At 46.6% G+C, this 25,230-nt stretch overlaps 1 protein-coding gene across 1 annotated transcript; it reads left to right on the top strand.

Moving 5' to 3' along the window:
• On the top strand, positions 1 to 24,538 carry TM9SF4 (transmembrane 9 superfamily member 4). Its single transcript, XM_044296586.1, has 18 exons — positions 1 to 98; positions 7,311 to 7,424; positions 7,510 to 7,609; positions 8,176 to 8,344; positions 8,817 to 8,946; positions 9,263 to 9,386; positions 10,562 to 10,680; positions 10,764 to 10,875; positions 11,180 to 11,250; positions 11,333 to 11,465; positions 11,554 to 11,635; positions 18,898 to 18,973; positions 19,522 to 19,605; positions 19,682 to 19,857; positions 20,244 to 20,307; positions 21,698 to 21,817; positions 22,490 to 22,579; positions 22,666 to 24,538. Exons 1-18 carry the CDS (start codon positions 75 to 77, stop codon positions 22,813 to 22,815), a joined length of 1,938 nt encoding a protein of 645 aa, XP_044152521.1. The 5' UTR covers positions 1 to 74; the 3' UTR covers positions 22,816 to 24,538.
• Positions 24,539 to 25,230: the final 692 nt, after the last annotated feature.

The raw sequence follows: 25,230 nt of genomic DNA, 5'->3' as shown, positions 1-25,230 counted from the left end.
CGCAGATCCCGTGGGATGTGACGTAAGCAGAGGGAGATCTCGCGGGTTCCGGCGGGAGGACAAGTTCAGGAAACATGGCCACGTCTCATCTGTTACGGGTAAGGATCCTTCTCCCTTGCTCCGCTTTGTCGTTTCCCATGGCTGCGGTGTGGACGTGGTCTCCGGTATGAGTGCAGGCTCAGGCGGTGCAGAAGCCGCACTTAGTTCTTGCGCTGTAGTGTCAGTCTCCGGCTGCTGTCACTGCCTGGAGCACCGGCCTGAGGCGGCCGCCCTGGTCCCTGTCACCGGCGGTGGCCCTCCGTGTGAGGCCCGTCACGGGCGGTTCTGTCAGTGATTGCATGTACTGCTGTGATGTGCAGTAGTGGTCTCTGTTGGAATGATGAGGCCATTTAAAGGGCTTGTCCAGAAATCTTACGGGGAACTGAAGTAAGGTGTTGTGAGGAAATGGCCATAAAACAACGTGGTCATGTGACTGCGGATCACAGCTGTTATACAGAGCTGGCCTTTATGTTTCTGGAGATTCTCCTCTGTCAGACCTGTCTGTTAGGTGACAACTAATATGGCTGCTGCCTGGGGTTGTCAGACCGGTATTCCAGCTAAATGCCGTAACTAGGCAGGTGCACCAGTCAAGGATCTGGGGATGGAATCCTAATGGTGACCCCCTTGGAACACACATCCCACATATACAGGTGTGTACTGAATGTGTATACTGTGCGTCCTAGAGGGGCGGGGGGTATACAGGATATAGGTGTATACTGCGTGTCCTAGAGGGAGGATGTACAGGATATAGGTGTAGTGTATAAAGGAGTGAACACATCCCACATATACGGGTGTATACTGTGCTTCCTAGAAAGGGGGGGGGGGGGGGTGTACAGGATATAGGTGTAGTGTATAAAGGAGTGAACATGTATTCCGCATATACAGGTGTGTACTGAATGTGTATACTGTGCTTCATAGAGGGGGGGGTATACAGGATATAGGTGTAGTGTATAAAGGAGTGAACACATCCCACATATACAGGTGTATACTGCGTGTCCTAGAGGGAGGGGAGGGTGTACAGGATATAGGTGTAGTGTATAAAGGAGTGAACACATCCCACATATACAGGTGTATACTGCGTGTCCTAGAGGGAGGGGGGTGTACAGGATATAGGTGTAGTGTATAAAGGAGTGAACACATCCCACATATACAGGTGTATACTGCGTGTCCTAGAGGGAGGGGGGTGTACAGGATATAGGTGTAGTGTATAAAGGAGTGAACATGTATTCCGCATATACAGGTGTGTACTGAATGTGTATACTGTGCTTCATAGAGGGGGGGGTATACAGGATATAGGTGTAGTGTATAAAGGAGTGAACACATCCCACATATACAGGTGTATACTGCGTGTCCTAGAGGGAGGGGAGGGTGTACAGGATATAGGTGTAGTGTATAAAGGAGTGAACACATCCCACATATACAGGTGTATACTGCGTGTCCTAGAGGGAGGGGAGGGTGTACAGGATATAGGTGTAGTGTATAAAGGAGTGAACACATCCCACATATACAGGTGTATACTGCGTGTCCTAGAGGGAGGGGAGGGTGTACAGGATATAGGTGTAGTGTATAAAGGAGTGAACACATCCCACATATACAGGTGTATACTGCGTGTCCTAGAGGGAGGGGAGGGTGTACAGGATATAGGTGTAGTGTATAAAGGAGTGAACACATCCCACATATACAGGTGTATACTGCGTGTCCTAGAGGGAGGGGAGGGTGTACAGGATATAGGTGTAGTGTATAAAGGAGTGAACACATCCCACATATACAGGTGTATACTGCGTGTCCTAGAGGGAGGGGGGTGTACAGGATATAGGTGTAGTGTATAAAGGAGTGAACATGTATTCCACATATACAGGTTATACGGGGTGTGCAGGATATAGGTGTAGTGTATAAAGGAGTGAACATGTATTCCACATATACAGGTTATACGGGGTGTGCAGGATATAGGTGTAGTGTATAAAGGAGTGAACATGTATTCCACATATACAGGTTATACGGGGTGTGCAGGATATAGGTGTAGTGTATAAAGGAGTGAACATGTATTCCACATATACAGGTGTGTACTGAATGTGTATACTGTGCTTCAGAGAGGAGGAATAAGCAGGTTATATGTGTAGTATACGGCTGAAACGATTACTCAAATAAATCGAGTAACTCAACCCCCAAAAAATCCCCCCAAAAATCGAGGATTTGTTTGTACCATGTGACCACGGAGCGTGAGCGCTTACTATTACTCACTGCTCCATGGTCTCCCGCCGGCCCGCACAACGCTGCACTGTATCCTGACGTACACCCATCGTGTAGTTTATAGTGAAGTGAACACACAGGGGGAGATTTATCAAACTGGTGTAAAGTAGAACTGGCTGAGTTGCCCATAGCAACCAATCAGATTCCATGTTTAATTTTCCGCAGCTTTTTTTGAAAATGAAAGGTGGAATCTGGTTACTATGGACAACTAAGCCAGTTCTACTGTACACCAGTTTGATAAATGACCCCATAATCTACATATACAGGTGTATACTGAATTCTCTGTATTTATTTATTTTATGCACTTATATAGCACTACTATATTCCGCAGCGCTTTACAGACCTTAGCCTCAAACTGTCTCTAATGGGGCTCACAATCTAAGTTGGTTTCGAACCTAGGTCCCCAGTGCTGCAGTGCTAACCACTGAGCCACCGTGCTCCCCTATGTGGGGTATGTGTTCATTCCGCTATAAACTGCTTATATATCCTGTTCACTACCACCGATCCTGAAAATGAAGGTGCTGCGGCTCTGATACTATGCCTTCCAAGTTTGCAGGGGTTTCCACTCTGCCATATTCACCTGAATGGCGCTGTGCTGTACTTCTCGGGGGGGGGGGGGGGGGGGGCGCGCCACCACAATGGAAGTGAAGATTGCTGGCATCTGCAGAAATTAAAATCCTTTGAGTTAAAGGGTTGTCTCACTTCAGCAAATGGCATGTATCATGTAGTTAAAGTTAAAAAGGTCCTTTCACGGGTTTTTTGTTTTTAGGGTGGATTCACATCACATTTTAGGTCTCCGTTTGACGTTTCCACGTTCTTGTATCCTGTGGAGTCCGGTAAAAACAAAGTATGGCTGTCACTGTGTGGCATAAGTCTCAGGCATCTGTTTAATGTACATGTTTTCTGTGTACTTTAAATGGATGGGAAAAACGTGATGATCCCGAGTACCTTTAGGCCCCTTGCAGACGAGCCTGGGCAGATTAGGTCCGGATGCGTTGCGAATGCATTCAGTGAAAAATGTGCAATTTCTCATACAAAGTCATTCAGTTTTGTCTGCGACTTCGTTAAGTTTTTATCGCGCGGGTGCAATACGATTTAATGCGTTTTGCATGCGCATGGTGAAAAAACTGAAGGTATTACCTCTCTTAGCAACCATGCGTGAAAAACACATCGTATCTGCACCTGCTTGCGGATGCAATGCGATTTTAACTCGGTTCCATTCACTTGTATGGGCCTGCGTTGCATGAAAATTGCAGAATATAGAACATGCTGCGATTTTCACGCAACGCACAAGTTATGCATGAAAACCAACGCACATGTGCACAGCCCCGTTGAAATGAATGGGTCCGGATTCCGTGCGAGCGCAATGCGTTTACGTCACGCATTGCACCCGCGTGGAATACTCACTCGTGTGAAAGGGGCCTTACATGGGGAGTACCCTCTGCTGATGCTGTCAGAATTTTTCTTCCTTTTTTTTTTTTTTTTCTTTGACATTTTGGTGCCAATGATGTAAATGCAGAGCATGGGTACAGGGAGGAGGAGGAGATGGCTGCGTTTCTCAGTGGGCGTGATGGGGACATGCCTCCCTAACATCACCCGCGATGCTAGGGAGGCTCGTCCCGTCACTGCCTTTAGAGATGAGGGCTACAGATGAAGCCTGCAGAGCAGCGCTTTGCTGCTTTCGTTGAGAAGGAACAGTCTGCAGATGCATTGAAACTGAAGGCTGTAGAGGGAAGAACTGCTGAAAATGCTTAATAATGCTACTTTGCATAGTAGCCGCCTCTGGCAGCGCCAGACCACCCATCTCTGCCAGTGATGTCACCGGGCTCACTGCTAGGCAGAAGTGATACGCAGGCCAGTACGTCATTCATCGGCACAAAACAAACAGAGCCTTGTGCTGCGCAATGCAGCGTGACACATGGAAATGCGCCTGTGCTCCACTCCTTAGCCCAGGTAAGACGCTTCTGACTTTGTCTCGGGGTCATGAGTGGCTTGACGCAAGGAAATGTGACAGTTGTAGCCCTTGTCCTGGATACGTCTGTCTGTGTGTGGTGGCTCATGAAGCACTGACCCCAGCAGCAGTCCTCTCCCTGTGAATCTCCTCCAAATTCTTTATTGGCCTTTTCTTGACAGTCCTTTGAAGGCTTGGGTTACCTTGCCTCCCAAAAAATGTAATATAGAGCAATTAAAATTCATATGTACATCAAAATAGTACCAATAAAACTGCCACCTTATCCCCTAGTTTGGAAAATGGGGTCACTTTTTGGATGTTTCTACTGTAAGGGTGCATCAGGGGGGCTTCAAATGGGACATGGCATCTAAAAACCAGTTCAGCAAAATCTGCCTTCCAAAAACCATATGGCGCTCCTTTTCTTCTGCGCCCTGCCGTTTGCCCATACATCAGTTTATGACCACATGTGGGGTGTTTCTGTAAACCGCAGAATCAGGGCAATAAACATTGAGTTTTGTTTGGCTGTTAACTAGGGCTGAAACGATAACCCGATTGAATAGAGTAATTCGACGCAAAAAAATCATTGATGCAAATTTTTTGCATTGAGGATTCGTTTGTGTCATGTGACCACAGAGCGGGAGTGAAGCACTTGCTATTACTTACCGCTCCATGGTCACCTGCCGGCCCGTACCGTGCTGCACTGGATCCTGACACATCGTCAGGTCATAGTGCACGTAGCCACGCACTATGACCCGACGCTGTGTGACATCAGGATCCAGTGCAGCGCGCAGAGAAGAAGAGGAAGGAGCTGTGGAGCGGCGCCCTTACAGGAAAGGCAAGTATTTTATTTTGACTGGCGCTGGGGACATGGCACTGAAGGGGGACAGTTGGCAATGGAGGGGCAGATGGCAGTGGGGGACATGGTGGGGCGAAGCTGATGGCAGTGGGGGACATGGTGGGGCGAAGCTGATGGCAGTGGGGGACATGGTGGGGCGGAGCTGATGGCATTGGGGGATAGAGGAGCTGATGCACCTAGTCATTAGCACCTAGAGGGCTCCGTCCACTAACCATTTCAGCCGCCCATCGCGTCCCTCCAGCCCGCCCCGCTCCTGTTGATTGACGTAAAACTTCTCAGTATCTCGTACCAATTCCTGCGCCGTGCGCTTCTGTATTTGGTGCAGTGAGTGAATGCCGCGCTCGTGGTGCCGGCTTCCTCACTGTAACGTAGTTGGCGCAGTGAGGAAGCCGGCGCTGGGAGAATACAAAAGCGCGGGAATTGGTACGAGATACTGAGAGGTTTCAAGTCAATCAACAGGAGCGGGGCGGGCTGGAGGGACGCGATGGGTGGCTGAAATGGTTAGTGGACGGAGCCCTCTAGGTGCTAATGACGTCCACATAGCACCTAGGGGCTCATTAGCATATCTATAAAAGTACGTTTTTAAGGTGAACGGCAGCGGACAGATGATAAGTAAGAACACTGTTATGGACTGCTGACACTAGCACATTGCTAGTGTCAGTCAGCTAAATAGGACCAAATCTGGTGGTAGAAACCCTAAAAAAACATTTACAAAATGATGCTAACATTAAGTAGACATATTGGGAATGTTAAAGGAAACCTGTCACCCGGATTTTGTGTATAGAGCTGAGGACATGGGTTGCTAGATGGCCGCTAGCACATCCGCAATACCCAGTCCCCATAGCTCTGTGTGCTTTTATTGTGTAAAAAAAACGATTTGATACATATGCAAATTAATGTGAGATTTGATGCACAATAAAAGCACACAGAGCTATGGGGACTGGGTATTGCGGATGTGCTAGCGGCCATCTAGCCACCCATGTCCTCAGCTCTATACCCAAAATCCAGGTGACAGGTTCCCTTTAAGTAATATTTTATGAGGTATCACTTTCTGTTTTAAAAGCAGAGAAATTGAAATTTAGAAAATTGCGAATTTTTCAAAATGTGGGATTATTTTATAAATAAAGGTGAAATATATTGACTTAAATCTACCACTATCATGAAGTACAATCTCAGAATGGCCTGAATAAGTAAAAGCGCTCCAAAGTTATTACCACATAAAGTGACACATGTCAAATTTGCAAAATTAGGCTCTGTCGGGAAGGATGAGAAGTGGTTAAAGATGCAAATTCCGCTATACATATATGGCGGTGGTTGCAAAGGGGTTAAAGCCACTTTTCTGGTGCTAGAGAGATGATAAATTCTACAATATTTCCACAATATTCTAATTTTTCTGAGATACTGACTTTTGGGTTTTCATTAGCTGTAAAAGAAACAAACGCTTGAATTCGATCACTCTGTGGAATGAATCTATAAATGAGATTCACTTTTTTGAAATAAATTACTGAAATCAATAAACTTTTCGGTGATATTCTAATTTATTGAGATGTAACTGTACATGTTACATTCCATTTGTTGAAGAGAGACAACCCCTTTTAGTAGACTCGGATGGACCTCCCCACAGCAGCGCACATTCATAATACAGGCAAATGACAGAAAACTCATGCAAGAACATGGGTCACGTAAAGTCCCAATAGAAATGATTTACAATGGGAAAGCTGCTTAGCGAGCACACTGACAGTCTGCCCTGGTGCTCCCTCCACACTTCACTTGTCTGCTTGTATGTTATTCACATTGGGGACTGTACAAGTGTTAGGTGTGACTTTATGCTTTTTTGTTGTGTTTTTATTTTATTTTTTTATTGTGATTTGTTTATTGCTTTTAACTCCCCTTGTGTCCTGTGTGTTATATGGTGTCATAAAAGATTTGCTGGTGTGCACGGGTACTTTGTGTTCCTCTTATTGTATTTATATTGAAGTTGTGTTTACACATAAGTTGCACCCTATTTTCCTCAGTTACTTTGGCTGATTTCCGTGTGGTCCCTGCCAACTTTTTTTTTTTTTTTTAATCTCTCCATATTTTATAGTACAGTTGCTCGCAGAGCTGCTGTGTAGCATTTGATGGACCAGTCGTGGGCTGGTTGTGTAGGCCACTGATGGGATTGTGAATCTGTGAGCTGCGGGGTATCATCTACTTCTCCTTTGTGTCCCGCAGGTGATGTGTCCATGGCTGCTGTTCTGTTTCTCCCTCCTTTATGAAGCCAGCGCGTTCTATGTCCCAGGTGTGGCACCAATGAATTTCCGCCAAAATGACCCTGTAGAAATAAAGGTAAGCTGATACCTGGTGCCAGGGTCTACGGTAACACCCGCCAGTCACTTATGGGTGCTGATCCCTGTGATCTCCTCTTCTGCAGGCTGTGAAGCTGACCAGCTCCCGGACTCAGCTGCCTTATGAATATTACTCTCTGCCATTCTGCAGACCACTGAAGGTCACTTACAAAGCGGAAAATCTGGGTAAGGGGCACTGTGGGTGCACTATTTGTTTCATTGGTGGGTAAGGCAATCAGAATACATCTCTTCGTCGGCTCTCTATTCTGGCTGATAATGGGGTGACTCTGAACACCCCTCCTCCTTTTTTCTTAGTCTATAACCTCCATATGGCTTATCCGTGTAGATCAGGGATGCCCAACCTGCGGCCCTCCAGCTGTTGCAAAACTATAATTCCCAGCATGCCTGCACAGCCTACAGCTATCGGTCTTTAGCATGGCATTGTGGGAGCTGTAGTTTTACAACAGCTGGAGGGCCGCAGGTTGGGCATCCCTGGTGTAAATAGTCAAGGTTTGCAGTCCATCTTCTAGTCCAGGGCAGTGAATGTAAGGCCTGTTGCCTGCAGCGCTATTTGTCCGTCTGTTTCTGCCAAATTTCTATGACAGAACTCATTATAGTTAACGGGACTAGACGGCATTCCAGCAGTGTCTGATCCATCAGGCTGTCCTCGGCCGGAACAGCCTGCCAGATCGGTGAACGCTGGTGTGCAACTAGCCTAACTCGATTCCCTGTCGATTTTTCTCCATCACTAGGTGAAGTCTTGAGGGGCGACCGAATCGTTAACACCCCTTTCAAGGTGTCAATGAACAATAACAAGAAATGTGAGATTTTGTGCAACACTCCCAGCAGCCCCCTGGTGCTTAATGCGGAAGAGAGCAAACTGATTGCAGAGCGCATACAGGAGGACTACTACGTGCACTTGTGAGTCCGTCTATCTTCATTGTATTAGAACATTAATCTGAAAGTAGAGATGTATCCAGTGGACACTCATTGCCTTTCATTAGTCTCGCCTCTTGATATGGCAGCGGTGGGGGAGCCCTTTAATGGCATGGCATGTTCACACAGAACGGATAAACTGTTTGTGAGCAGAAAATCTGGATGAGATTTTGACAGATCTTCTCCACTTACTACATACAAAAAAAAAAAATTATAAATCTGCATGGAAATTGACCCACCAGCAGATTTTAAATCTGTATCATGTAAATGTTTGAACACGGATTTCGCTCTTTTCAATACATAGGGTAAAATCCACAGGGAATTTGCCACATATCGTGTCCCGTCTGGACACATTGTAAGAAGTGATAAACTGATTCTGTGTAACACCAAATGTCTGTGGCCCCATATTGCGGAGGGTCCTGGAATGATATCAAATTTTGTGTGTACCTGGTTTTAGAATAGCAGACAATCTACCCGTGGCCACCAGGCTGGACATTCATCTTGGCCATGATGAGGACGATAAGAAGAAGGAGCGAGATGTTCAGTTTGAGCATGGCTATAGACTGGGATTCACTGACAACAACAAGGTATCTCCAAAGTATTTTAAAAATGGAAGAAAAAATTGTTGCCAATAGTCTTTAAAAAGAAAAAAAGTGCAGTTTTGTGTACACAGCTCTAGCATTGTCCCTATGGTGTAGAAATGCACCCTGTGGTGTCTGGTCCTACAGTCATGTGCTCTGCCTTATCCTCTTGGAAAGTTAGACAGTGTAACAGGAGGCAGAAGAAGCCGAGTTGTTCATAGGATCAGTCTACACCAATACATGCCATAGCATAAAAGATTTTGTAAAGTATAGACCCCTACATATATCTGCCATAGTAATAATGCCACCTTTCGTCTTTCAGTTTTATATCCACAATCACTTGTCGTTCTATTTGTACTTCCATCGGGAAGAGGTGGAGGAAAACCAAGAGCCAACATTTAGGGTGGTGAGGTTCGAGGTCGTCCCTCAGAGCATCAAAATGGAAGGTAATGAAATGGGAAAATGTGACTTAGTAGGGTTGTCACGATACCAAAATTTTTATTCAACTTCGATACCATAAAAAAGTATTGCGGTACTCTATACCATTTGATACCACGCAAAAAAAATAAAACGCGTGCATTCTGCATTTTATGGAACGTCCGGCCCACAATAGAACAGTCCTATCCTATTTTTTGGGGGGAACAAGGTGACAAAAAAAAAATGGCAATTTTTTGGGTGTGGCGATATGTCATTTTTATTTTATTATATTTTATATGTAAAATTGGGAAAGGGGGCAATTTTAAACTATTAGGGTGAATAGGATTTTACACTGTCCCTGCTGCCCTGTGCTTTGTGCACAAGTAACCGATCGGAGCCCCGCGATTTCACTGCTGGGGCTCCGATCGGAAGCTGCCACCAGTAAAGAGGGTGGGAGGGACCCTGTGACCACTGTGCCACCAATTATTATAATCCTGGGGGGGCGCACTGTGCCACCAATGATTATACTTTATAATGCGGGGTGGGTGCGCTGTGCCACAAATTAATATAATTAACCCATTAATTTAAGTGTAGGCAGTGTGTCCTGGTGGCGGTATCACATAGCCGGCACCCGCCCTCTGACAGGGCGCTGAGATCCCTGGCAATTAACCCCTCAGGTGCCGCACCTGAGGGGGTTAATTGTCAGGAATCGCAGCACCCTGTCATAGAGGCCGGGTATGTGATGCCGCTGCCAGAACCCGCTGCCTACACTTAAATTAATGGGATAATTGTATTAATTGGTGGCACAGGGACGCAGTACTAAACTCCCATTGGTGGCCCTCTCTCCTTCCCCACTGTGCTGCTGAAGAGAACATGGTGCGTGTTGAGAGCGGCGCGTGCCATGTTCTCTAACAGATACTAGGCTGCATAGCCTAGTATTGTTAAATAGTAAGACCTGGTATTGTATCGATCCAGGTCTAAAAGTATTGATTGGGTATCGAAACTTTTGATACCCGGTGCAACTCTAGTGACTAGCAATTGTCCTGCCCTGTAGCCCACACCAGGGGCTTAGCTATAGGGGGGGCAGAGTTGCACCCAGACCTAAGGGAGCACAAAGGTTCCACTGCCATACAAAACACCAGTATTATGATGGGTGGTGGGATCCCTTTTACAGATTTTGCCACTAACTCCCTCAGTGTTACAGATCTGAAAGGAACGCAGGAAGGAAGCTGCACTGTCCCAGAAGGCTCCAATTCCGCCCCCCAGGAGATCGAACCTTCCAAGGAGAACAAGCTGCTGTTTACATACTCCGTGCGCTGGCAGGTGGGGGGGATTTCTGACTGATTTTGAAGGGGGTACGATCGATGAACATCTTGCAGTAAGAGGTTTCTTCCTTCATCTTCCAGGAGAGCGACATTAAGTGGGCCTCCCGCTGGGACACATACCTGACCATGAGCGACGTGCAGATTCACTGGTTCTCCATCATCAACTCTGTGGTCGTCGTCTTCTTCCTGTCAGGTGAGCTCCTAATGCCGTAACTATGGTATTATTTTACTGTAGTAATATAGAGTTCAATTATGCCTTCTGCTCCAGTCACATCTGAAGCTGCTTTCACAGTTGTGCTAATGTTTGGTTTGTAGCCTGAGGATTTCAGGCTTCCTCTTGCTCAGATGAAGTTGGTTGAATTGTGGCTGCAGCTTTGGATGTTACTAGAATGTAAGACCAGTAACCAAATAATTGAAGCAAGGTTATAATGAGAGGTAAACTGTAAGAGGAGGGTCCTGTCTTCTACTGTGCTCAGACCTTGTCTTCTGGCCTACAGGTATTCTGAGCATGATCATCATCCGAACCTTGAGGAAGGATATCGCAAACTACAACAAGGAGGATGATATTGTAGGTTCCTTTCACTGACACCATCACTGTTCCAGCTTGGTGACCCTTTTGCCCTGTGACGTTTCTTTGTTTCTCCCCAAAGGAAGACACGATGGAGGAGTCTGGCTGGAAGCTGGTGCATGGTGACGTCTTCAGGCCTCCTCAGTATCCCATGATCCTTAGCTCACTGCTAGGGTCTGGGATTCAGCTCTTCTGCATGGTCCTGATTGTGATCTGTGAGTGTATGGTCATGGTAGAGTTTATGGTGGGCGTGTGGGCGGGGAGACCAGCCATTTATAAAGTGTGGGTCTTTGTCTCCTCCAGTTGTGGCCATGCTGGGAATGTTGTCTCCATCAAGCCGGGGAGCCCTGATGACCACTGCCTGCTTCCTCTTCATGTTCATGGGGTATTATTATTATTATTATTATTATTATTTATTATTTATTATTTAAGCGCCATTCATTCCATAGCGCTGTACATATGATAAGGGGTGCACATACATAATACAGACAATTGCACTAATCATAAACAAAATGAGTTACAAACTGGTACAGAAGGAGAGAGGGCCCTGCCCGTGAGGGCTTACAATCTACATGGTATGGGAGAAGGACACAGTAGGTGCGGGTGAAGCAGGTCGTGGCGGTATAGAGGCAGCAGGGTCACTGGTTGTAGGCTTGTCTGAAGAGGTGGGTTTTCAGGTTTCTTTTGAAGGATTCCACTGTAGGTGAGAGTCTGATATGTTGGGGTAGCGAGTTCCAGAGTATGGGGGATGCACGGGAGAAATCCTGGAGTCGGTTGTGGGAAGAGGCAATAAGAGGAGAGGAGAGAAGGAGGTCTTGTGAGGATCGGAGAGTGCGTGTGGGGGTGTATCGGGAAATTAGCTCAGATGTAGGGAGGGGACAGGTTATGGACGGCCTTGTATGTATTTGTAAGTACTTTGAAGTGAATTCGTTGGGCAATGGGGAGCCAGTGAAGGGATTGGCAAAGGGGAGAAGCAGAGGAATAATAGGGTGAGAGGTGGATTAGTCGGGCAGCAGAGTTGAGGATAGATTGGAGGGGTGCGAGAGTGCTAGATGGAAGGCCACAGAGGAGAATGTTGCAGTAGTCTAGGCGGGAGATAATGAGGGCATGTACAAGTATTTTCGCAGATTCAAAGTTAAGGAAAGCGCGGATGCGGGAGATGTTTTTGAGTTGGAGACGGCAGGTGGTGGAAAGGGCTTGGATGTGCGGTCGGAAGGAAAGGGCAGAATCCAAGATCACTCCAAGGCAGCGGGCTTTGTTGACTGGGGATAGTGTGCAGCCATTGATCGTGATAGATAGGTCTGTAGGGGGGGTTGAACAAGATGGGGGAAAGATTATGAATTCTGTCTTATCCATGTTAAGTCTGTCACGACCACCCCCGTTTAAATCAGACTTCCGACCACCAGGACGCCCCAGCGTGGAGAAAAGCCCGACCGAGGGTGGACCGCGACAGGGGGGAGATTCAGAATTACCCAAACAGTCAATCCTGGACCCCCCTTATTTTCTGCTGCCACCACGTTCGTCAGTGAACGACTCTATAATTGTAGGTATAGGGGTTCAGACCACTAACAGATCAGCCCCACTATCACACTACAAGCTAACCACAATTGAATCATAAAACAGTTATGTCTCGAATATCAGTCGACTATAAGACAGGTAGGTCTCTTCAGGGCGTACGAGTACTTTGTTGCAGTGGGGCTTAGAGCAATAAGAGAGAGACAATTTAAAAGATATGAAAATATGTTATATGGTATAAATATGTTATAGCTTCTAGTCACAATATGGCTTCTTATGTAGGTGACGGATCTCCTTTACCAAGCTGTCTCCACATGGCTAACTTTTTCTTTTACCTTGTTACATTAAAGGGGTTGTGTCACTTAAGCAAGTTGCATTTATCATGTAGACAAAGTTAATATAAAGCACTTATTAATGTATTGTTATCCATATTGGTGGCTGGGTTAATTTTTTTTTCCCCCCCCTCGTCTATGACAGCACCCATGGATAGCATCCGCCCCCTTCCTCAGGACAGGAAACAGGAAGCACAGCCTCTTCAAAAGGGAGGTACAACCCCCATCATGCCAGTTCTGTTTCCTGTCCTAAGGGACAGGGTGGATGCACAGCTGTTAAAGAGCAGAGCTGCGGGAGCCCCTTGGTTGATACCCGTGGGAGGAGGGACTACCCGAGCGGCGTAAGTCTTCCTCGGAAGCCGCTGCTGAAGTCTGGCCCCTTTGGACTCCCTCTCGTCCGGTCACTCCCCCGTCGGGGCTGCTTCGGTGTCCCCGGCCTGGCGAACCTCTGCGGCCGTGCCGTATGTTCGGCTGGCGTTCGCGCGCGTGACGCGATTATTTCCGGGTAAGTCGGGCCGGCGCTGACGTCATCGGTGGGCGCCGGATCTTGGCTTCCGGCTTTTGGCAGTGGGAGGAGGCGGGCCTTGGACCGGAAGGGGAGGGTGCCGGCGCGCGCCCGGCAAGTTCAAAACCAGCCAGATCTCACTGCAGGCTGGTGTTTTGGCCTGCAGTGAACTCCATGGATGAGAGCCAGTGGCAGAAAATGGAGCCCACACAGCGCGCAGAACCCACTGAAACCACCAACGAATCCTCGGTACCGGTGGGGGTAAGAGGGGCGAATGCCCTACATTTTCCATTTATCTCAGTACCTGATGGTTGTCTTTGCTTTATGTGTTTAGACTTCTAAAGAGAGAAGGGGGTCAAGATCCAAGGAGCGGGGCTGTGCTATTTGCAAGAGGAAGCTACCGTCCGGTTGGGGCAAACCTGCATGTCAGGCCTGAGTAGGCAAATTATTGGAGGATGAGGCCCCCTCTCTCTTATCAAGCCTAAAGAAGATTATCAAGGATGAAGTCAGAGAAACAGTTAAAGAATCCTTGAGTAATCTGCTTGAAGATCGCCCTAGTACTTCCGCCGCGGTCTCTATTCCCGCTTCAAGCGATCAGGAGCTGTTATCCGGGTTAGAGGAGGAGGGAGAACTTCCATTCTCGGATCATTCACAGGACGAGCAGCTGGCGGGGAAACCCTTGTTCCTCCCAGAGAACATTAATGCTCTAGTCAGGATTGTCAGGGCAACTATGGGGCTTGATGATCAAGCAGAACCCCAGTCTATGAGGGATTCCATGTTCGAGGGCCTAGGTCCTAGAAGATTGAAATGTTTTGATGTGCACGAGAACATAACTTCGGTTATTAAGAATGAATGGAGCAGGCCGGACAGAAAATTTTTCGTGCCTTCTGCCTTAAAGAGGAAGTATCCCTTTGAGGACAAAGCCTCTGCGGATTGGGATAGAGCCCCAAAGTTGGATGCTCCGGTAGCAAAAATCTCTAAGAGGGCAGCCCTCCCGTTTGAAGATGCAGGAACTCTTAAACATGCTATGGACAGAAGAGCAGAAGTCTATTTAAAGAAGAACTGGGAGGCGACGGCTGGTTCTTTTAGGCCCGCTATAGCCGCCACTTCTGTGGCCAGGTCCTTAAAGGTCTGGATGAAGGAGATGGAGGAGCAGATGAAGAAAGGAGCGCCCATGGAACAACTCCTCTCGTCATTCCCAACTCTGTACAGTGCAATTGACTTCTTGGCGGATGCCTCAGTGGACTCCCTGAAGCTGTCAGCAAGAGCCGCAGCTCTTTCAAATTCCGACCGTCGGGCGATTTGGCTAAAAGACTGGAAGGGAGATGCGGGGTCGAAGGCAAAATTGTGTGCTATCCCCTGTCAGGGTGAATTTCTCTTCGGGCCCACGTTGGATGATCTGCTGGAAAAGGCCTCTGACAGAAAGAAGGGTTTCCCTTCTATTCATCAGCAGCCTCCTAAGAAGCCCTTTCGTTCTCAGTCGGCCAGATTTAACTTTAAGAGAAGAGAAACTCCCAGGCAGTCTGGTAATGCGCCTAGAAGGAGCAAGGGGTTTATTTTTTCAGGTGGAGAGGCCTCTAAGAAGCCTCTGCAATGACGCCAGATGCCCGGTTGGAGGTCGTCTCTCCCTCTTCGCAGATCAATGGCGGAAGATCTCAAACAGCCCCTGGATCCTCTCAATCATTTCACAGGGCTATTGCCTGAACTTCCTGAGAACTCCTCCAGAAAGGTTCGTTTTGACGGACTATCGCTCCAGCCCAGAGAAGCTACAAGCATTGCGTCTGGAAGTGGCAGATTTACTAGAGAAGAGGGTCCTGCAGGAGGTTCCAGCTCAAGAGAGGGAGAGGGGCTATTATTCGACACTTTTTCTTGTAAAGAAGCCGAATGGCACCTTCCGAACCATAATAAATCTGAAGCTGCTCAACAAATACCTGGTGTACGAGAGGTTTCGTATGGAGACTATCAGTTCCATAATTCCAAATTTATTCCTGGGCTGCTACATGGCGACCCTGGACCTCAGGGACGCTTATTACCACGTCCCAATCCATCCCAGTCACCAGAAGTACCTGAGAGTAGCAGTTCAGTTCCCGGACAGACTCCTACACGTACAGTTTCGGGCCCTGCCGTTTGGGTTGTCTCAGGCACCCAGGCTTTTCACGAAAATTGTAGCAGAGATGATGGCTCATCTGAGGGAGAAGGATCTGATTGTCATTCCCTATCTAGACGATTTCCTCCTTCTCTCTCAGACACCGGGACAATTATCCGAAGGGATTGCCTGGGTCAGGGAGGTGCTGGTAAAGTTGGGTTGGGAGTTAAATCTCCAGAAATCCAATCTCGTACCAAGTCAGATATGCACCTTTCTGGGGCTGCTCCTGGACTCCCAGAAGCAGATGTGTTTTCTCCCGACACAGAAGGTTTCTCTGCTAGTCTCCAGGGTTCAGGACATTGTGACTCGCCGTTCTATCTCTCTAAGGGACGCTATGTCAGTTCTGGGCCTAATGACGGCCGCAATCCCGGGGGTGGAATGGGCCCACTTCCACTCGAGGTCACTTCAGCTGCAGATCCTGGGAGTTTGGGACAAAGATCCCCTATCTTTGGATTCCCTCTTCTCCCTTTCAGCTCGTACAATAGAAGATTTAGAGTGGTGGACAGTACCTTCCAACCTTCAGAGAGGAGTCCCTTGGTCAAGGCAGGATCCCCTCTCTCTGACTACAGACGCAAGTCCTTGGGGGTGGGGAGCCCACACAGAATCTCTATTTCTGCAGGGACGGTGGGATCAGGAGATAGTCCCCAGATCTCACAACTTCAAGGAACTCCTGGCGATCCTCATGGCCTTGAAGAAGTGCCTCCACCTTTTAAAAGGCAGAAACGTCTTAATCTACTCCAACAACATGACGGCAGTAGCCTATATCAATCGTCAAGGGGGGACGAGATCTCCAGATCTGATGTCTCTCACCAGAGAGATTTTCGAGATAGCAGAGGATTTCCTTCCATCGATCAGGGCAGTACACTTAAAGGGAAGGGAGAATGTGAAGGCAGACTTTCTGAGCAGGCATTGTGTTCGGCAGGGGAAATGGTCCCTAGATCAACAGGTCTTCAGCGACATCGTGGCTCTCTGGGGTCTCCCGGTGGTGGATCTCTTTGCCACAAGGGGGAACAGAAAAGTGAAAAGGTTCTTCTCTCTATCCCCACTAGAACGGCCCACGGCAGTGGACGCTTTGGCGCAGTCATGGAGAGTAGGCCTCCTGTACGCCTTCCCTCCTATAAAGCTACTCCCGAGAGTCCTGAAGAAGATTCGGGAGGAGAAGGCCCTAGTAATTACTATAGCCCCCTTTTGGCCCAGGAGGGTCTGGTTTTCCTGGCTAAGGAGGATGTCTGTAGCAGACCCCTGGGTACTTCCCGTCTTCCCGGGGCTACTAGTTCAGGGGCCATTACTTCATCCACAGTTGGAGAGCCTGCACTTGACAGCCTGGCTGTTGAGAGGCAGATCCTAGAGATGAAGGGTCTTTCCGGGGAGGTGATAGACACCCTTTTAGCCAGCAGAAAACCTGTTACCTCTAAAATCTATTTGAGGGTTTGGAAGGCCTTCCTTCGATTTGCAGACAAGCCAGTTAATGTCTTGGAACCCCCGGAGTTGCCTCTAGTCCTGAGCTTCCTCCAGGAAGGTTGGAATAAAAAGCTGAGGCCCAGTACTTTAAAGGTCCATATCTCTGCCTTAAGTGCTCTCTTTGAGTATAAGTTAGCAGACCACCCCTGGATTAAGAGATTTGTAGTTGCAATTTCTAGACTCGCTCCCATCCAGAAATCCAGAGTCCCCCCCTGGGATTTGAACCTAGTCCTGTCTGCCTTAACGGAAGATCCTTTTGAGCCCATTGAGGACATCTCTATTAAAATCTTGACCTTTAAATTAGTTTTCTTGCTAGCTATTACTTCCGCTAGAAGAGTCAGTGAGATTTCGGCCCTCTCTATCGAAAAACCGTATCTCAATATCTTAGAAGATAGGGTTATTTTATCTCCTGACCCTGCCTTCCTTCCGAAGGTTTCATCATCCTTTCATCGGTCTCAGGATATAGTTTTACCTTCCTTCTGTTCCTCACCCAAGAATCAGAAGGAAAAGGAATTTCATTGCCTCGATGTTAGAAGGTGTCTAATCCAGTACCTTTTGGCCACTCAGGACTGGAGGTTGTCCTCTAAGCTGGTGGTTTCCTTTCAGGGACAGAAGAAGGGCTCCCCTGCTTCCTCTCAGTCCATAGCCAGGTATATAAAACAAGCCATCTATCTGGCATATTCCTCTAAGGGGGTTCCTCCTCCTGCCGGGTTTGGAGCACACTCAACAAGAGCAGTGTCTACATCCTGGGCAGAAAGAGCTTCCGCTTCTATTGAACAGATTTTCAGAGCAGCTACTTGGAGTTCTGCCCATACCTTCTTTAAGCACTATAGGCTGCAGCTTCCTTCACAGGAGGGTTTGGGATTTGGGCGTAAAGTTCTCCAAGCAGTTGTCCCACCCTAGGTTGATCTCGCCTAGATATCCATGGGTGCTGTCATAGGCGAGGGGGGAAATATGGGATTACACTTACCGGTAATCATTTTTCCTTGAGCCTATGACAGCACCCGCCTAATTCCCTCCCCTACAAAAAAAAAAAGAGAATTTTAGAATATATAGATATATATATATATATATATATATATATATATATATATATATATATATATATATATATATATATATATATATATATGTGTTTGCACACAGAGATGAGCATTTTGTTCTGTTGTGGTTTTGTGGTGTAGTGTTTTTGTCTCCTTAGTTCTTGGAATAAGACTGGCATGATGGGGGTTGTACCTCCCTTTTGAAGAGGCTGTGCTTCCTGTTTCCTGTCCTGAGGAAGGGGGCGGATGCTATCCATGGGTGCTGTCATAGGCTCAAGGAAAAATGATTACCGGTAAGTGTAATCCCATATTTCCCACTACATAATACACTACTTGTATTCATGGTTACGACCACCCTGCAATCCAGCATCGGTGGCTGTGCTTGCACACTTTATAAAAAAAATGTAAAAAATGCAAAAGCTCTGGATTTAAGGGTGGTCATAACCATGGAAACGAGACATGTATAATGTAATGGGAAAAACGAGTCTAGCCAGCAAAGGAAGCAATATGGACAATCACAATACATTAGTAAGTGCCTTGTATTAACTTTCTCTACATGATAAATTCCATTTGCTGAAGTGAGACAACCCTTTTAAGATTATGCCCCTTCCCCATTCACACTTTTTTTCTTTGGGCATTTCTTAGGGTCTTCGGAGGATTCTTCGCCGGCCGCTTGTACCGTACTCTAAAGGGTCATAGGTGGCGCAAAGGAGCTTTCTGTGTGAGTAATGTAATTAATAGAGCATAGGTCCTCTAAACACACACCTTTTTACTCCACTCACATCTCATGCTGCATTCGTATTCGGTAAACAGGTCCCTTTTTTGATGCCTGTGATATGTGGTGCATGCTATTGGCGTACATTGTAGGATACTCTGTGGCTGTTAATATCACTGTGCACTATAGCAGACCGTGGACTGCACAGACACTGAACCAGCAGGCAGCCACTGTGAGATGTGATGTCCTGCTGTCTGATAGCTTGCAGGATATTAGTAGAACAGTGCATGCAGCTCTGGAGGTAATTGGCGTATAAGACACGATATAGGTCAGGCTCTGTTCACATCATGTTTTTGACCTCCATTTAATGTATACCCCATAATGTATCTGTTACATTGATGCCTCTTATGGATACCATACAGTGGTATCCGTCACTGGGTCCTGTTGTAAAAGAAACCATATACGACATAGTATACTTTTTTTTTGTTTTGTTTTTTAACGCTGGATACGGTTTATTCTTTTCAATAATCTCATCTCTGACCCTGTCCCTGCAGACGGCAACTCTGTACCCAGGAGTGGTGTTTGGCATCTGCTTCGTGCTGAACTGCTTCATCTGGGGCAAGCATTCCTCTGGAGCGGTGAGTCTCATATTATTGGGCCTGGTTCCTCAGATTGGCCCTTGGAAACCCTATAACTCCTGTGTATGTTCTGCAGGTCCCCTTCCCAACCATGCTGGCTTTACTGTGTATGTGGTTTGGCATCTCGCTCCCGCTTGTCTACCTCGGATATTACTTTGGTTTCCGTAAGCAGCCATATGACAACCCTGTCCGAACCAACCAAATCCCCAGGCAGATTCCAGAGCAGCGCTGGTATATGAAGAGGTTTGTGGGGTAAGTTTTCTTCTACAGTCAGAATCTGTTTCTGTGTGATCTACCCTGTTAGTCCTGTAGCTATTGATCGGGACATTTAGGAGCCTGGACTTTCATTTGATTGTCCAAAATGGATAGTAGTGTGGGCCACCAGAGAAGACAAAATATTGCCTCCCTGGTGTAGGCCAGTAAGGGGTCCTTCATCCCTCAAGGGTCTAGCATAGTCAATTTTGACTGGCGCTGGTAATATTAGGTAAGTAGGTGACTGATGCAGACTTGAGCTCTTTCTTCCTCTTCCCTCTATGCCAGTAAACATTGTCTTGCAGTGATTTTGTAAGGTGTAGTAAATCTTTCATCCCTGTCTCGCTAGGGTTTAACCCTGTAATATTATTATTTTTTTCCCTCAGAATCTTGATGGCCGGAATATTGCCATTTGGAGCCATGTTCATTGAGCTGTTCTTCATTTTCAGCGTAAGTTGTCTTGTCCTTGTATGTATCGAAAAAGCCAGTTATCTGCTGTTTTGTGTATACAGAAGCACTAATCCGGCCTGTTTAACTCCTTGCGTGCAGCATCTAAGCGGTTACAGTGGGAGCGAACGTCTGTCTCACATCGGCACTCCACGAATGAGATGTCTGTGTACGGTAGCCTGGAGCAAGTGAAGACCTCAGGCTTGCCTCCAGTGTTTCCCATCAGGCTGTGCCTCTCTAGTGCATCCTGATGGTGACTATCAGTATAGCACTTACAGAATAATGCATAAGCTGTACAATGCATTATAGTGGCAATCAAAGATCACCTGGTACATTTCCCTTGTGGTACTACTAAATAGTAAATTTACTAATAAAAAAAAAAAGCTCCCAAGTTTAAAAAATACACCTTGCTGCCCACCTCCCCCCAGAAACAGTTAAAAGGGGACATAACCCCTTCTTCACCCATTCAGCCTGTATGATTGGAGCATCGAAGCATTTCATGCTCCCGTTGCTCTGTGCTGTATTGCACAGGAGGCTGTTGTGTTTACATTCTCAGCAGTGATCCCGGTGACGTCACCGGGATCACTGCTAGGTGGAAGCTTCCACATAGCATTCCCATTCAGAGACCCGGTACATCACCGGATCTCAGGAAAAAGGCCTTGCCCTGTGCGATACAGCAAGAATAACTTCTTTAAAGCATGAAATACTTTAAAGAAGTTATCAGCCCATAATATTGATGACCTAACCTCAGGATAGGTCATCAGTATCTGACTATGACTCATCTCACTGTGTCGGTGGCATAGTGCAATTACAGGCACCCACTCCATTCATTAGAATGTATTACACCGCACGTCTGAGACAAACGTGTAGCGGCGCTTGTGTGGAGCGCTGTCTCCTCCTCAAACAGCTGATCGGTGGGGGCGCCGGACCCCCGCTGATCAGATATTGATGACCTATCCCGAGGATGGCTCATCAATATTATGGGCTGGATAACTCCTTTAATAAAAATCAACAGGTTGTGTGTACCCCAAAATGGTGCAATGGATAATTACAACTTGTCCCACAAAAAACAAGCCCCCTTACGGCTACATTAATGGAAAAATAAACGTATAGCTCTTGGAAGGCGACAATGAAAAAAGAACAAAACAAAACCTTTGTCATTAGGGCTAAAAGCAGGCTGGTCACTAAGGGGTTAATGTACAAAGCTGAATTGAATACATAGAGGCCTTGTGGCTGTGATGTGATTTTGCCTTTTTCAGCTGTAAAATTTAGGAAAGATCTAGTTATATGTAGATCACCCTGCAGCACATTGGAAGAGGTGTGTGACAGTAAGCAAAGGCTGATGCTTTCGACCAGTATTTCTCCTATTCATGTCAGTCTCTCTCTGTTCCAGGCCATCTGGGAGAATCAGTTTTATTACTTGTTTGGCTTCCTGTTCCTGGTATTCATCATCCTCGTGGTGTCCTGCTCCCAGATCAGTATCGTCATGGTCTATTTCCAGCTGTGTGCTGAGGTTAGTGGTGTTTCAGTTCAATAGGAACCGTGTTAATCTGTATGCAGTGAGCTCCCCATAGTGGTAGCGGCAGGCAGTGAGAAATTGGACATGCATCTTAAAGGGGTTATCTGATGCTAAGAGTTGCCCAGACCTGCCTGACCTGCTCACCTGATCCCCCGTGCCCCCATCCACGGATGTTATCCTCTGCGCACGTGGGAGCGGAACTTCCAGCCCGGAGCCCGACAGACTGGATCCCAGCGGTATGGATCAGGTGAACATCAACTCCCACCATGGGTCGGGCAGGTCTGGGCCACTCTATTACAGTTGGATAACCCCTTTAAAGGTTATGCATGGGTTTTGGACTTAGCTGACCCCTATATAAGATGTTGTTAAAGTGTACTTTAACTTTAGAAAAACTTTTGATATGTCATATTTACATCTCAAGGGTTTTGATTGGTGAGGGTCTGAGTGCCAAAACTACAGACGGGCTCATTTATTTTCTATTGATCATGTCTTCAGCCGTGAGGAGACACAGTGCTCTGTGTGAGTTCATTTTCCTTGTTTTAGTGATTGGTGGGCATTTTAGCACTCAGACCCCCACTGATCAAAACCTTTTGGTATGTCACTGACATATCAAAAATTACAGGTACACTTAAGTACTACAATGATTTTTGGGTCTGTGTACGACAGGATTACCGCTGGTGGTGGAGAACGTTCCTGGTTTCTGGAGGATCTGCTTTCTACGTTCTGATTTATGCCGTCTTCTATTTTGTGAATAAGGTATGGTTATTCCCCCCCACACACACACACATCGGTTCCTTCCCCCCTTCACACTGCAGGTATTTCATCCCTATTTTGTCTCACAGTTGGATATTGTGGAGTTCATCCCTTCCCTCCTGTATTTCGGTTACACTACCCTCATGGTCCTCTCTTTCTGGCTCCTCACTGGGACCATCGGCTTCTATGCTGCCTACATGTTCATCCGGAAGATCTACGCAGCGGTGAAAATAGACTGATTCTGAGCTCCTCTGCAGCACTTCCAGCACAAGGCAGAGCCGGTCTCCTCCGCCAAGACGCCTCCATCAAGGGGACAGTAACTAATAAAAAATAATAATCAACAGCCACCTTCATCATCTTCCTCATGATCCAGAATGTATTGTTTGGTACTGTGTCCATGGATGGGCTGAGGAGTTGTATCCTATAACTGCATTTTAACCTTTTTGGTTTTCCATTTTCCAGTGCGGGTTTTTACTTTTTAGCCAGATCATTCCAGTCTTTACCGTTCTGTCCACTTTCTTTTCTGTTTTTTAAAAAAAAACAAATGATTATTCCTGCGTGTTATTGATCAGTGGGGACAAGGTGCAGGCGATGAAGGCACTTGGACTTTGTGATTGGGTGTCTATGAAGGAGGGGAACTAACTGGAACAACTGGACTGTCCACTAGGCACAGTGAGACTTCTGCGGTTCTCCTGGTGGATACCATCATAGATGCCAGCTGAGGGTTGAATCTTTGCCAAGAACTGAATACAAAATGAATTATGATTTCTGTAGGGGAGGAGGCGGATGGTTCCTGTATTTTTTTTTATTTGTTCCTTAAAGGGAAAATAATCAGTCTAGATGTATTCAGCACACACCGCTGACTTAAGGGGGGGGGGGGGGAGGAAAGAATCTAGTTCAATGTAATGAAGAAAGAAACGTTCTGCCACTCTAAGACTTTGTGTTGTAATTGGTCACGGTTTCAAAATCTCTTCTTGCTCCCAGCGAATGGTAGTATCCTTATTTTACCCCCTTCCTGACCTATTGAGTTAAATGCCTAAGCAGCATGAATTTGTCCATTTTGTCTTAATAATTCGGTACAGTGTATCAGTGCAGGTAAAATGTCTTACTCTGGAGTCCAGACTGGACACTACTGTGCCAAGTCTTCAGCTGTGAGAGGCATTCCGTGGCTGTAAACAATGAATGTTCTTATTCACTGACAGCAGGCAGAGATCTCGACAACGTTGTGGACCTGAAATGCACGGTAAATTAATAAGTTGCAGAACTGTTCGTTTGACAGTGACAAAGTCTTATTGACATAACATAGGAGAACCCTTTCCAAGGTGGAAGTTCCCCGCACACAGAGGCGACAGACCTGCCAGGATGCCGCTGGGCGTACGGTTCTTATCCTTCCTGCCAAAACCAGGTTTATGATCCTGTAATCTTCATGGACTGTAATTACAGCAGTGTGTTTGCTCCTTTAGTAATACTCAAGTTCTTGATGGGAGACGCCACCTAAGTATATTGTCTGTGCCTGAAGATTGGAATAGTAAGCAGGGGTTCCGTGAGCGGGGACCTCCAGTTTCAATAGGAAGGAACCGGTGGCATTTCTAAATTGCAGACCTCTTCCTCTTATATCTATGGACACATCCAGATATTTTCTCAACCTGTTCCCATGGGAGTCGGATGATACTAGTTTGGCCAATTGACTCCCCCTTTTGACATTGTTTGTGTTCGTACGCCACTCTTTCGCCGACATTTCTGGCCGACTTCGTTTCCATATCTGAGATGTGATGACCTCACGGTGACTTCAGGCACTCATGGTGCAGCCACCCCCCTCTTTTCTGTTTGGGTGACAAGCTAACTTTAAATTATTTTCCAGTTTTTAATGAGCATCCTTCTGAAATTACTGATTTTCTTTTTTTTTATTAACCGTTGTCCCTCTTTATGTCCTTTTTGTAAATAAATGCCCCTTCAGGTGTTTCATGGTATTGGATGTCCTCTGGTGTAGAAGTATGAAGCTGCAGGACTGGGACCAGGCAGAGCTTCCCGCTGCAGGGTTTATCATCTTTCTCCATAGTAATATTTTATGGGGAATTTCTGTTTCTTTTCCACCCTGGAAATCCATTGTGAAAGTTTCTCTTTCAACACTTACCAGTTCTTTAAAGGAGTTGTACAAAATTAGAACGACATTGCTACTTTTCTGAGAAAGCGCCACGTCTGTCCACAGGTCATGTGTGGTACACCAACTCGGTCCCATTTATAATAAAGTTGAGCTGCTTTACCACACTCGACCCATGGAGAGGTGTGGCAGCATTTCTGGAAAAATGCATCCATATTTTACTATTATTTAATAAATAAATTTTATGTTAGGGTGCACTCGCTTTATCCCACAGGGGCTTTCAGCTGAAAGGGAGTCTGTCGCGTAAATTTCACTAACAGCGTTGGCCGTCAGAACATTGTAAAAGCGTTTCATATTTTGAAATTCGTTCACGCTTTGTTTGGTGGTAAAAGGTAAAATTCCGTTACCACCGACCATAAGTAATTTATGGGGAATTTCAGTTTCTTATCCACCCTGGAAATCCATTGTGAAAGTCTCTTTCAGCACTTACCAGTTCTTTAAAGGAGTTGTACAAAATTGGAACAACATGGCTACTTTTCTGAGAGAGCGCCGC

Source organism: Bufo gargarizans, chromosome 6, assembly GCF_014858855.1.
Source record: "Bufo gargarizans isolate SCDJY-AF-19 chromosome 6, ASM1485885v1, whole genome shotgun sequence".
Classification (NCBI taxonomy): Eukaryota; Metazoa; Chordata; class Amphibia; order Anura; family Bufonidae; genus Bufo; species Bufo gargarizans.
The sequence above is the reverse complement of the archived record's forward strand: the minus strand, read 5'-3'. Positions and strand labels throughout refer to the sequence as shown.